The 14400-nt window shown below is 43.9% G+C and overlaps 1 protein-coding gene across 1 annotated transcript in view; it reads left to right on the top strand.

Moving 5' to 3' along the window:
- The window catches only part of MARVELD2 (MARVEL domain containing 2), a 29902-nt gene that overhangs the window by 2092 nt on the left and 13410 nt on the right, over nt 1–14400 (top strand). The window contains exons 2-5 of the mRNA XM_066602933.1: nt 1030–2217; nt 3946–3990; nt 11623–11774; nt 13251–13422. Of these exons, the coding sequence (XP_066459030.1) occupies nt 1039–2217; nt 3946–3990; nt 11623–11774; nt 13251–13422 (1548 nt within the window). The 5' untranslated portion in view covers nt 1030–1038. The remainder of the gene's footprint in view (nt 1–1029; nt 2218–3945; nt 3991–11622; nt 11775–13250; nt 13423–14400) is intronic.

Raw genomic sequence — 14400 nt, 5'->3', positions numbered from 1 at the left:
CGCCAGTTCATGTACTGCCTAATGTCAGTTGCGTACCGATTGTGTAAATAAGCCCTGATGGATACAATCAGAAGGCTTTCCACTTGCATCCGTTCTGCATCAACAGTAATGTAAAAAGAAATAGAAGGCTGCTTTCAGGTTTCCATTTTAGCTCTGCGGGTGGATTTACACGGGACTACTATCGTCTGAAAAGTCGCTTGGAAGAACACATGTAAGCAATGGGTGTTCCATGTAAAGACGGTCACCTACAGGATGATGAATGATAATTCGTTCACTGGTCATTCCGTTTCAGCTTGCCTAAAGAACAGTCGCTAGTCAATTTGTTTGGCGTAAACAGGCAATCGCTTGTCTTTCAACAACTAGCCAATAACTTTGCAGGGAGGTTTGCGCGTCAACAATCGCTAAAAGCACACAAACAGTCCTTCGTATGCTAACAACTTATAAGGCCGCCTGCACAGGGCTGGGTCGGATCTCGCTGTGAGAATTCTTTCAGTGGAATGCGACCCATGTCCCGGTATTGACCTTATACTCACCCGTCCGGCGTCTTCTCTCTCTGCACTGCCATGTGCCGGCTGAAGAACAGCCGCACATGCGCAGTGCAGAGCTGGCACGTCAGCGGTGACGTTTCTGTGTGAGTTTTCATGCCCTCAAGTCGTGGCCGTCTGCATAGGATTCATAGGAAATCCCACCGCAGAATTTCCGCCCGTGTGCAGGAGGCCTTAGAGTGAGAATTTCCAGCAACTGTTCGAACGATAGTTGTCCCATGTAAAGCCACCCTACCTTCTTGTTTCCATGGAAAAAAAATGGAAACCTGACAGAACAGGCGCAAGCTGAGAGCCCTAGAAGCCCCCTTTGAAATTACATGGAAATTCTTGTTTCTGCTATGATGAAACAGGAGAACTGAAATCCCAAATGCGGATGTGAACAGAGCCTTTGGAATGAAAATGTTTATGATTGATTGACAAGATTACATTTTTTTCTTCTTTTCTTAAACTTTAGTTAATTTTCATATTTTTGTGTCCTTTCAAGCTTACACCAATGTCTGGAGGAGGATCATCTTCATTATCAAGATCCAAACACAGAGCTCCAAATGGCCATGCTGTGCAATATGACCAGGTGCCGGTTGAGTCGCAAACACAAAGAAATAATCTCCGGACGTTAGAGGGCTGTGAGTTGGCTTTGAGTGCGGACCCGTTGCCACCGCCTCCATTACCACTCAATCCTCCCTTTGGGCCCGAGTTCTTTCCAAGTGACAGCGAGGAGCCGGTCACTGCACTCGAACTTAGACCTGTACGACGGTTTATTCCAGATTCCTGGAAACAGATCTTCAAGAGTAAAAAAGAGACTCCATGGGAAGAGCCCATTTCTGAAATTAACTACATTTCTGGGGGAGAACGTTGTTCACCTCCTCCTTCACCATCCCTTCCTGCCTCTGAGTCTCATGGAAAAAACTCAGTTGCGAATGCAAAGTTAGCTGGAAATTCATTCCAAGACCCATATGGGGAATCTGGTGGTAGCTACAACTCAAGGAGAGATGGTGATGCCGTTAATGCCGATGATCCATTCGGCTCCCTTGGTCGCCAGACACATACTGTGAAAGCCTATAGTGAGATGGTAGAAGAGTACAACTTGCGATACTCTTACATGAAGTCATGGGCAGGATTGCTGAGAATACTTGGCGTCGTGGAGCTCTTGCTCGGAGCTGGCGTCTTTGCCTGTGTTACAGCTTATATCCATAAAGACAATGAATGGTACAATATGTTTGGTTACTCACAGCCTTATTCCTATGGCTCCTCTCTACAAGGGGGGTACTATTATGGTGGACCCAAGACTCCCTTTATACTTGTGGTGGCAGGCTTGGCATGGCTGGTTACTATAATCCTCCTGGTGCTCGGCATGTCCATGTACTACAGGACAATTCTCCTGGATTCTAACTGGTGGCCTTTAACCGAGTTTGGAATAAATATCTGCTTATTTGTTCTGTATATGGCGGCGGCCATTGTGTATGTGAACGACACGAACAGAGGAGGACTATGCTACTATTCTTTATTCAACAACCCCATGTATGCCACATTCTGTCGTGTAGAAGGCGGGCAGACGGCAGCCATTATCTTTCTGTTTGTCATCATGTTAGTCTATTTAATTAGTGGCATTGTTGCTCTGAAACTTTGGCGACATGAGAGTGCCCGGAAGAGACGAGAATATATTGAGCGTGAGGTACATTTTTATTTATCTCATTTCATTGTTTTAACATTTTAAGCGTATATCATGCATTAGATTGACCTCCTTGAACCTTTGGATTGTTCTGTCTTGGAGATTTTCCACCTTCTGTTGGAAATTGATGCCGGGTCCCTGTAGCGGTATGTTCACATGGGGTGGAAATGCTGCAGCTTTATAAGCACAATCCATGTGGATGAGGTTTAAGAAATCTTGTTCATTGTGTGGAAAAAGTTAGCAAGAAATCTTAAGCAGATCTGACATGTAGTGTGGATTTAAAATCCACAATATGTCCATTTATGTTTAGAGATGAACGAACGTACTCGGTAAGGGCGATTTCGCAATCGAGCACCGCGATTTTCGAGTACTTCACTACTCGGGTGAAAAGTACTCGGGTGCGCTGTGGGTGAGCGGGGGGTTGCAGCGGGGAGTGGGGGGGAGAGGGAGAGGGAGAGGGCTCCCCCCTGTTCCCCGCTTCTGCCCCACAGCGCACCCGAGTACTTTTCACCCGAGTAGTGAAGTACTCGAAAATCGCGGTGCTCGATTGCGAAATCGCCCTTACCGAGTACGTTCGCTCATCTCTATTTATGTTGCATGTTTTCAGTGCAGACTGCACCACTTCAAATAAGATTCACAGAATAGGTGAAGACAGTCTGATCGGTGTAGGCCCCGCCACTGAGACTGCAACCAATCCCAAGAACGAGGTTCCGTGTTTCCCTCTCCTCCTCGCTGCAGGCTTCCCACCCGCTTACCCACCAACCTTCCTCCCACAGTGGGACTGCTGGAGGTGGCCAAGCACTTGTACTCTATTTTTGTCAGCCCCAGTGAAATTAATGGACTGGCAGGCGCTGTGCATATGCCACCACCGCACCATTCAATCTCGACATCACACTGGCTGAATGCAACGAGCCTGCATTGACGAGAAGAGGGGGCACTGGACCCCTGTTCTCAGAATCGGTGAGGCTCTTAGTGGGGAAGCCCCAACCAATCGGGCTTCTATTACTTATGGATGGGTCATAAAAATCATTTGTGGTACAACCCCTTTAATTTCCTTCCCTATGTATATTTTCTGTATTGTTTCTGACATGTAAGTAATGCTACAAACCCTCTTAAAGGGGTTGTCCCGCGCCGAAACGTTTTTTTTTTTTTTTCAATAGCCCCCCCCGTTCGGCGCGAGACAAACCCGATGCAGGGGTTAAAAAAGAAAACCGGATAGTGCTTACCTTAATCCCCGCGCTCCGGTGACTTCTTACTTACCTGGTGAAGATGGCCGCCGGGATCTTCACCCTCGGTGGACCGCAGGGCTTCTGTGCGGTCCATTGCCGATTCCAGCCTCCTGATTGGCTGGAATCGGCACACGTGACGGGGCGGAGCTACGAGGAGCCGCTCTCTGGCACGAGCAGCCCCATACAGAAGACAGGACTGCGCAAGCTCGTCTAATCGGGCGATTAGACGCTGAAGATTAGAGGACGCCAGCAACGGAACAGGTAAGTGAATAACTTCTGTATGGCTCATAATTAATGCACGATGTACATTACAAAGTGCATTAATATGGCCATACAGAAGTGTATAACCCCACTTGCTTTCCGGGACAACCCCTTTAAGAGGAGCTTTTAATGTTTTCAAGTTACTTCAGGTTAATCATTCAGTGCACAGAATGATTAACGTCACTTTCATACGGATGGTGGAGTAACGGTAACCTGATATTTTCGTTTTTCTCTTTGTCAGATGAAGTCACACGACTCGCAGGATTATCCACATAAAGTCATGGTGGTATGTATGTTTCAACAAGACATGTTCTGGTTTATTGGTCGGACTTACTATTGCCTACATAGTAGTGTCCTGCAGTGGACTCAGTCACAACTTAAAATCATCATCTATCTTTTAACCCAATGTTGTCCACCATTATGTGCTGATTAGTTTCTCCCTTTTAGGGTGTGTTCACACCTGCAGTTTTTGTTCAGGTTCTTTGATGCAGTTTTTGAAGTCAAAACCCGGAGTGGATCAAAAATAAATAGAAATAGTATCCATCCTTTTATATATCCTCCTTTTTAGGATCCTCGTCTCGTTATGGCTCAAATAATTGAACAAAAACTGTATGTGTTAACGCACCCTTAGGCTGAAAGCCCATGGACAGATTATTGCTGCAGAAATCGCAGTCAGGCCCCCCCCCCCCCCCCCACGCGCGCGATTTCTGCAGCAATGTCCATCCACAGACATGCTGTGTAAAACGATTCTCCCCTGCCCACGAGCGGAAATCGGCTGCGTTTCCCCCCCCCCCCTCCCCCCACTCGCAGAGAGAGAGTCGCAGCATGTCCTAATTTGTGCAGAAAAATGCACGGACGGCTTCTTTTGCAGTCAACGGAAGCCGCCCATCCCGCGATACTCCGCGCTGTGGGCACAGCGAAAGTATCGCACGAATCCGCATCATGCGCTGCGGATCTGGACAGGTGAGTATAGGGTCTTGTTGTGCATTATAATCAGTTTGGTCGCTGCTTTTATTTTCCCAAAATTTTGAGGGGAGCAACGGATCCTCTTCTCTCTTTAGGGCTCCTTCATACTGACTATCGCGATATTACTGTGAGAAAATTGCAGCAAAATCGTAATTTTGCTCTTGAGATTTCTGAACATTTTTCTCGCAATAGACAATAGGAGTTTCTAATATTAAGAACACATCACATGAAAATCGCAAGTTTGTGCTTTGCGATACAATAAAAAGTAGGCTCCACAGGGAAACCATGAGAGATTAAAAATCGCAAAACACAGAAAGATGGGGCATACAGTGATATTTAATTTTTTGTTCACCCCACATCGCATGAGTGAAAACAAGCATCACACATGGGAATGAAATCATTGGTTTCATAATTCTGCATTTTCACTAACTTGCATCACTTAAAGCGTGGTTTTCTTGCAGATGTGAAGGCACCCTTCCACTAGCTTTCATATACATTATGCTGGGTCTTTCAATAACCACAGCAAAGCCTTTGATATATTTAAGTGTTTAATGTGAGTGAGATTTTTACAAGGCTCTACGCTTCTCAGAATACAAACATATACTATTCTGGCAATTTTGGAGATTCCATTCAGACTATGGCACGGGTTGACATTTTGTAGCTGAGATGGAAGGGTATGTATTCAGTAATAGAAATGTATCATATGTGGGATAATAATGCAATTGCCTATATGACTATCGCAGTTCCCCTCCGTGATACCAAGAATGAGGGGCAATGGTTAAGGGTGGTCCTAAGCACCATTGTGTAGGGAAAAACTTTGAAGGCTTGGTAGTGATCTGGCAGTTGGATGGCATATTCCAGCTGTTTTTGGCCTGTTTTTGAGGCAACCGTTAGCCACAGCAAAGACTGAAAGTTATTTGCTCAAAGCTTTGTTTTTGACTTCGGGTGATTTGCAGTGTAAATAGCAGATTGTACTACTGACTATTAGTGGTAGCATATTTACCTATGGAAATTCGATGGTGAGAATCCTATAAATATTTGGCCTTGCTTAATAAGATGGTGTTTTATTAGGCTTCTCTCTCCTTTCAACACCTGCTAAAAGCGCTGCATAATAGGCCTATTACACAGGACGAATTATCGCTCAAAATCCGTTTAAACAAATGTGTAGTGTAAATGCACAGAAATCGCTTATTATTCATTTGCAGGTTTTTAAGCTGACTTTTCTTATATAATTTTTTTATAACTATTATAAGGGCTCCTTTACATGAGCATTAATACGTAGTACATGGAGTCAATAAAAGTACATTGATTTTCATGGATGCAGTCACATTTGCATGTGCTCTTTTTTTTTTTTACTGCGTATTATGCGCGTCCGGCCCTATTGTTCTCTATAGGTTGCGTATTAAATGCTGTACAGCATTTAATACGCAACGCTGCTATGTGACAGCAGGGGGAAAAAAACTAGTTGCACTATGCATGACAGTGTGCCTGAGATGCACTATCACATTCGCACAATCACTGCCGTACGCTGTGCGGGCCCAGGGATTAGATTTATCATATTGACCCAGGGATTAAAGTTAGCATGCTATTTATACCACACAATAAAAAATGCCCAAAATTGCTGTTGTGCAAAAAATGCAATAAAAACCAATCAAAAAGTTGCAGTTACCCCAAAATGGTACGAATGGAAACTACAACTCTTCATGTAAAAACTAATACCTCACACAACTCCATTGACAGGCATATTTTTAAGTACAGCAATCAATACATCTATAAGCTTGAACAACATACGAGTCTGCCCTGCTTGAAGCATCGCGTATGACTCGGGGCAGTCCTGATGGAAGGGTTCAGCAAGACATTACTCATAAACTGTATTTCATCAACTGTGCCCCTAAAAATAAAGACGCAGCACTAAGGCTATGTTCACATCAGTGTTGGAGGATCTATTCGGACCTCTGTGGCTGAAGTCAGTGAAAATCCAGGATGATATAGCGCTGCATGCAGGAGTGTATAACGGCACCGAACAGAACTCATTCTAGTCAATGGGCTCAGTGTGGCCATGTTCAGATCTGGCATATGCCGGATCTGGCACGTCCACTTTTACAGTTGTTCAGCTCCTAGGACCAATGCAGATCAACGCTAGTGTGAATGAGCCCTAAGCATCTTTAATTATTTAGATTACCAATCATATGGGTTGTAAATGACAGATTATTATTCCTAACTGTAAGCAATGCTGAATAAATATTTTTTTACTCTTAAGTAGTGGGAACGCAAGCAATTTTCATTCTAAGTTTCAATTTTGTTCAGTGTCAGAGAAAACGCTGATCCTTTTTGTAGTTGTGCCGATGTCAGTCTGTGATTTATCTGCTAATGCTGTCCTAATCATATAATTATATTGAGGGCATTTTTAAAGCATGCAGTATACTCAGACTTCCAAAAGTTTAAAGGGGGTTGTCTGGTTACTGGACAACACTGCTTCAATAGGACCACGTGTATGAAAATAATAGACACAGCTATACTTGCCCCTCTGTAGTCGCTGTGATCCAGCACTGTAGTCCGCTGTGGTCCCAGTGATTGTTGTGACATATGATGACAGCTGCAGTGTCATCACCTGTTATCTGGGTATCAGCGCTCACATCCTCAGCACAGCAATCACCAAGTGCTGGATCCTGGTGGCTGCAGAGGGCTATAGCTATGTTTATGATTTTTCATACACAGGGTTTATTGAAATGGGGGGGGGGGGGGAGTGTTAGTAACCAGACAACCCATTTAAGTTTTACTTCCTATTACACAAAGTGGTACGTATAATACTGGATACCCTACGTATGTAAGGGTGGTAAACGGCATGTGGCCAGAAACCTGCCAATATGTCAAATTCAGATTACAGATTGTCACTTTGCTAATAAACGTACAAGCGAAGTGTCAGTGTTTAAGGCTGCCTTCACATCTGCGTTGGAACCTCTGGTCAGAGGATCTGTTGTAGGTCTGACACAAAATACTGGAAGAAATAGAAGTGCCAGGTCTGGCTCCGAATGGAGAAAGGAGACTGTAACCCCCGACACAGATGTGAAGGCAGCCTGAGGCCTCATTCCCACGAGCGTATATCGGCCACCATTTTCATGGCCGGCCGATATATGCTACCATCTGGGGCGTAAAAGCTTGTGAACGGGTGCACAAATTTAACGTTTGTGCGCCCGTTCAAATGGCATGGGCCCTCGGCGCATATATGCCAAGGCTGCCATGCCGTTGAGCCTTCCCCTTCCCTCCCCCTCGCTGTCTCGCCTCTTCTCTCCTCTCCGGCTGATTCCAATGGGAGGGATCAGCCGGATTGGAGGAGAGAAGAGGGAGGGAGTTTAGCAGCCACGCTGCTAAACCTCCTCCCACATCCCTTCTCCGGCAGCTGTCATTGGCTCCCATAGGAGCCCATGCAGTTCCAGGATACGTCAAGGAAATACGGCCATGTGATCTGATGCATTGGAATCCAATGCATCAGATCACAGCGTATGTCGGCCGACCGTGAAAATGGCGGGCTGATATACGCTCGTGGGAAAGAGCCCTCACTCACACAAATAATGGCTCATCTGTGCTTCCTAAATTGACAGATTCCAACAACTTTGCTTGGCCTTTTGGTATCAATGGTTTACCCACTAATTTATAAATATTATTATTATTTTTTTTTTTTTTTCAATTGTGTTGGAATAGTTTTAGATTTATTTTTTTTTTGTTTTGAATATTTTGGCCAATGTAATCTTTATTCACTACTTGTAGTGATATGTGAATAAATGGGGGTCTACCTGAATTTAACGAAGACTAAAATGATGACAACTGCAAAAAAAATGGCCAAATTCAAATCGAAATGACAATGAGTCATAGAATGCATGTGAGACTTCATCTCCCTTGGCTCAAAAATTGACCAGGATGGAGAATCTATGCCAGAGCTAAAACGTAGGATAGCATTTGGTCAAAGCGTGATGCTAAACATGGACAAAATCTGGAAAAGTAGGGATATCGGCATAGCAATAAACGCAGAATGGTGCAAACCACCGGTTTCCCCATAGCCATGTATGGATGTGATAGCTGGCCTGTGAAAAAAGCTGATAGAAGTAGGATTGATGCGTTTGAGCTGTGGTGCTGACGAAAGCTGCTGTGTATACCCTGGACAGTGAGAGGAACAAACAGAGAAGTCCTGAATCGTATAAGACCCGATATATGACTGGAGGGGAAGATGACTAAATTCAGACTCACAGAATATGGCCATATAATATGAGCAGAGTCACTAGAAAAATCTATAATGCTTGCACAGATCAGCGGCAAAACAAGACCGGGCCGCCAAAGGACATGATAGCCGATACTGTCAGAGCGGATACCGGCATGGATATCACGCAACTGAAATAAGCCGTGCAAAACCGAAAAACACAGAGGAGGTCGCCGAGGGTCGTGAACGACTAAACGGCTAACAACAAGTCATGTGTTTAGCGCTTTGGCTTCCTGAGAAGATCTACATTAGTGCATTACTTTTACGTAGTCAATCATATGCAGGACGGCCTTTGCTAGTAATGAGGAGTGTAATCGTATAGGAATGTGCTCCACAACCACTCTGGAGGATTTGGGCTTCCTGTGGAATGTTCATGACGTGCTGCTTCTTGTTTATTGCACACACCGCTTTATCTCCAGCCTTGTGATTAGGGATTACAACCAAAACCTAAACAGGAAATGCAGCTATCTGTCATAATGTAGTACCTACCAGAACAGTCCACTCCAGAAATCCTCTATGAACAGCTGCCTGTATACTGCTAATAGAGGCCTTCGGCACACTTCGCCTCCACTCGCGCAACAATTATCGCTCCTGTGTGAAAGCACAGGACCAATAAACTTGAAGACCAAGCGCATGACAATCACTGTGTAACAGGACCCTTTAAGGTACACAGTGCTTTTTAGTGTAGTCCAGTGTTGGATTAGAGTTGTTAGGGCTCACCCATTATACAGAACATATGTGCTGTCAGTATTGCGGTATCATTTAGCAGCCTCCATCGCAGATTCCATAACATTTTTCTGATAAAATAGCACAGAATGCTGCACTATTCTTTTCAGTAATATAGTGAACACAATAATGGAATCCGACTGACCCCTGTTAGAAGTCAATGGGGTGTGTTGGGCACCATTGGCATGTATTGTGTGATGGATTCAGAACTCCAGCAGTGTATTTTTTCTACGCCCATGGCGGGTCTGCCGCTTGGAACCCCACCAATCAGCTGTTTGAAGACTCTGCAGTAGACGCATGAGCAGCATGGCCATTTTTTAGGCATGTGACATCACCTTCATCAGCCACTTGGACCGAAAGCAGATTAGTCCTATTCAAATGAAGGGGACTGAGCTGCTATACAAGACACAGCTGCTATACAGGGAATGGTGTTGTCTGGTATGGACTTAAGTAGCTGCGGCACTCGCTCAAGTGCTGCAGCCCCTTCATACAGCTGATCAATGGAGATCCCGAGTGGCAAATTCACATTGATCTGATATGTGGATCAGTTGTTGACTCTTTATGCAACTTTTGATATTATATCAAAAACTAATATTGTGTAATACCTGATGCACCAAGCAGTGCATAAAGTATCAGTTTTGTACAGAATATTCCTTTTAATCTCATCACACACTAACTACCTTATCGGATGCTCTGCGCCGCCCCCCCCCCCCCCTCCCCCCCACACACACACACAAACATGAGCTCCTTTGTGACAATGAATCCTGCTCTGCTGCATTACATGGACGGCTATTCACTTGCAGGGAAAATGTTGAACCTGGTGAGACTTTGTTAGAGATCGCATCTGATCGACAAGGGTTAACTGGATGCGTGGCTTCTCGTTTAAAAGTGTTGTTTAATGAAGATACCCTTAAAAAGTATTTATGTTCAGATGGGTTTGAAATGCTGCTGGTTTTCGTTAACTCCTTCAAATGAAGGGGATGAAATCCACGGCAAATCTGCGTCAAAATCGGTACCTTTTTGACATAGATTTGCCAATGCGGATTTTCTACTGCAGAAGATTCCCAGCAAATCTGCGATGTTGAACCTACCCTAAGATTGTAGCAAAATATCGGTGCACATACCTGGACTTTCTATGTGATTGTTCCCAGCAAGAGAAACCAAGTAATCTTATAGATATGATACCTTTTTAATGACTAACAGAAATACATGATGACCTACTCAGGGTTCTTCCTCAAGCATAATGAAATAGATCCGAAGAGGGATGCATATATTTCCACACATACTTATGACAAGGCACAGACATGGATGTGATTAATTTGCACTTGAAAGAATGCCACAACAGGATGAGTAGAGAAATAAATAAATACTTAAAATAGTCCACTGATAAAGATGTGAAGGTTTTATGGTCTCTGAATTAGTGTTAGGGGGTCACCAGGCCAGAGTGTTATCTGTGCTATAGATTTCTCATCCTTCCCAGTCACGCATGAATCTTCTTGAAGAATTAAGCCCTCTGTTGAAAGTGTCAAAAGTTGTTATAAATTTGTACTTCCGAATTCTTTTATGGCTTTGTGATTGGAAATTGCCTTTTAATACAGTGACTTTCATGTGTTCTTTGTTTGGATCATTGCCAGACCATAGATCATGCTGTGGGTGATCTCTAATATGAGCCTGTGTACCCTTCAGAAGCAGAGAACCTCACATTGGTCTCTGAAAGATTGAGGCCAAGATCACACAAACTGGTTGCGTTCCACATGCAGATATCCATAGCGGAAGGCCTGCGATCCATCGCAGAATATAATTGTGAATGGTTGCGGAAGATTGCAGATGTGTGTGGTTTTCCATGTATGCACAGCGTATTATACGCACAGAATAAAGATCTTTCTCCCCTCCAGTCGGCATTCCGGCTTTTATTTTAGCGATCACAAATATTTTCTTCCATACATGACTTTGTTGCTTTGTCTCCTTTAGCGTGACGCTTCTGCTGGTAACGACCATTTAGTGACTGACTCTCCAGGAAAATACAGAGCTAACCAACTGGCTGAGAAGAGACCTGAACTCATAAGTGGATACATTCCAGCAGGACATATTCCAAAACCCATTGTCATGCCAGACTACGTGGCGTAAGTATTGGTCATACAACTTTTTACTTAAAAATGCTTTTTTTTTTTTTTTGCATGCGTTCCCCTAATTGCGTACATAAAGCGACTACCTTTTCTTTTCTGTGAAGGCTTCTTTTCTGTGAAGGCTTCTTCTCACACACACAAATTTTTTTTTTTTTTTTTCTTCAGAATTTTTTTTAATGTTTGCTAAAACTCCATGAATTTCAAGCATTTTTTTTTTTTTACAAATGTTTGCAGTAGGTTTTTTTGTTTTTCTTATAATTTGTAACTATCTATACAGGTATTGTTTTTTTTTTCCTAGTGTTTTCAAGTCCTGTAGAGAAACCTATTTGAAAAAAATACTATAAAAAGAAATTCTATATTCAGAGTGTATATTGCCTCTTGAAAAAAAAAACTCACAAAATCCAAAAACGCTGTGTATGTAGATTTTTCAATAATTTATCACAGACTTTTTAAAGTCACATTTGGCTGCAGCATTTTTAAAAGGCATTAAAAAGCGCTAAGAAAACTTCCAAATGTTGAATGTGAGTCCAGTGGTCTTGTGTGCAAAGCAACTTGGCCTTGTTTAATATACAGTAAAATTCCTTTCATCCAGCATCAATGGGAGGTGTAGAGTTTCTGAATTATTAGAAGCTAGATGGTTGTAATTTCACTGGGTACTGGGGTATCTTGTTGACACCGGAAGTGGTGGGTGTCGACAAGGGTAAGGCTGTTTGATAGCCAGGTGATGCCTCCTGTTCCTGATTGGCTGCACGGCTCGCTCTCCGTCTTCTTCCTCTCAGGTCCTAGCACTGCGGGTTCCCTTCTCGCTCCCTTCCTCAGCCTGTTATGTCCTGCCACTCATCACTCCAGTCTCCCTTCTCCGCTCTGGGCTCTCGGGTCCTGCAACTTACCACCCCCGGTCTGCCTTCTCCACTCACGGGTTGCTCGTCCAGCTTTGATCTTGAAGTGGGGGGTGGTAACAGCATGGCGTTGGCTGCGTTTTTTTTTTCCCCTGTGATGTTTTGCGTTTTTTCTCAAGAGCAATTAGTATAGAATGTGTTCTTGTCCATCTGGGGTTTTTTTTCCGTTTCGTGGGGTTTTTTCACATAGGAACTGTCAGTTGCATGTGTCCTTATTTTTCTCTTAATGCACCCATGATTGTCAATGGAGGGCTGCAAAAAACGCCGCGGAAAATGCCGCGTTTGTCACGCGCGAAAATCGGCAACGCAAGTGGGTAGGCGCCCTAACACTGAAACAAACCCTAACCCTCCATCCGAGCCATAACTAAATCCCCACTCGGCTAGGACCTTGCACCAGCCAACCAATCAGGACCTTTGGGGGCGTTACCTAGCTCTTTGCTGTCACTCAAGGTCTCCATCCATTATTCTGGTGGAGACATAATACAATAGTACAATTTCACTGTAACTGTACAGAACTGTCCTGTGTCCTGAAGGTTACACTTAGAAAACTGTTTGCTTTTTTGTTTTTAAATAGGAAATACCAAGCAATAAAATCAGATGATGAGCGAGATCGATATAAAGCTGTGTTTAACGACCAGTATTCTGAGTATAAAGAGCTGTCGGCGGAAGTACAGGCAGTATTGAAAAAGTTCAGTGAACTGGATCAGGTTATGAGACAATTACCAAGAAACCCGGACAATGAATATGTGAGTATGTCTAACACATTCTACAAAGTTATTGGGTTTATATCTATTCTTTTTTTTTTTTCCTTTCTGTCTTCAATCCACATCCTAAATTTCTGGAATGGAAATCTGTTTTGTTCTATATATTCAATATATAAAACACTAACAAATTAAAATTAAGTAAAAATTTCTTCTACAATGAAACTGTAATAGTGTTAAGGACACTCCGTACTGGGTGCTCTGCCCACATCTGAGGCTTAGCCACTCTCACACAGGTGGTTTATACATCGTTCTAGCAGGTGATTAAGACCCTAAAAACCCTGTACTGAGCCTACATTGAGTTCAGTGGGGCTTCTCAAACGAGCATTTCTAACGCCATGCTAATCGAACGCTGTCTGTTCTATTTTTAGCTTGTTTCAGTGCTTTTTAACACCCCACATCACCCATTGCAATGCTGGGGTGCGTTAAAACTAGTGTCGAACACGTTTGGAAACGCTGTCCCTTAACATTGTAAAAGGCAGCTTTTTTACAAACACTTGTGTGAGAATGTCCTAAATGTCGATGGTTGTATATATTAACCCCTTCCCGCTCCATGACGTACCGGTACGTCATGGCAGGCTGGTACTTCGCGCAAAATAACGTACCGGTACGTCATCGGGATAGCGCGAGATCATGACTGACCCCGCGCTATCCCGCAGCGGGAGCCGGCTGTCAGTCACAGTCTGTCAGTCTGAGTAGATCGCGGCAGGGAAAGAGTTCACAGAGGGAGCGCGCTCCCTCTGTGTCTCCGGCTGGCTCTCGCGATGTCATCGCGAGAGCCCGGCCTGTCACCATGGCAACAGGACGCCAGACACTGGCGTCCTGTATTGCCTATGCCTATGATCGCTGTATAAGCGATAAGGCATGGCAGAGCAGTGGTTCTGCCATGCCTTATGACAGCGATCATAGGCATAGTGCTGCAAGTCCCTCAGAGGGACTCAAATAGTGAAAAAAAGAAAAGAA

The sequence above is a fragment of the Eleutherodactylus coqui genome, chromosome 5 (assembly GCF_035609145.1).
Source record: "Eleutherodactylus coqui strain aEleCoq1 chromosome 5, aEleCoq1.hap1, whole genome shotgun sequence".
NCBI lineage: Eukaryota > Metazoa > Chordata > Amphibia > Anura > Eleutherodactylidae > Eleutherodactylus > Eleutherodactylus coqui.
The sequence above is the reverse complement of the archived record's forward strand: the minus strand, read 5'-3'. Positions and strand labels throughout refer to the sequence as shown.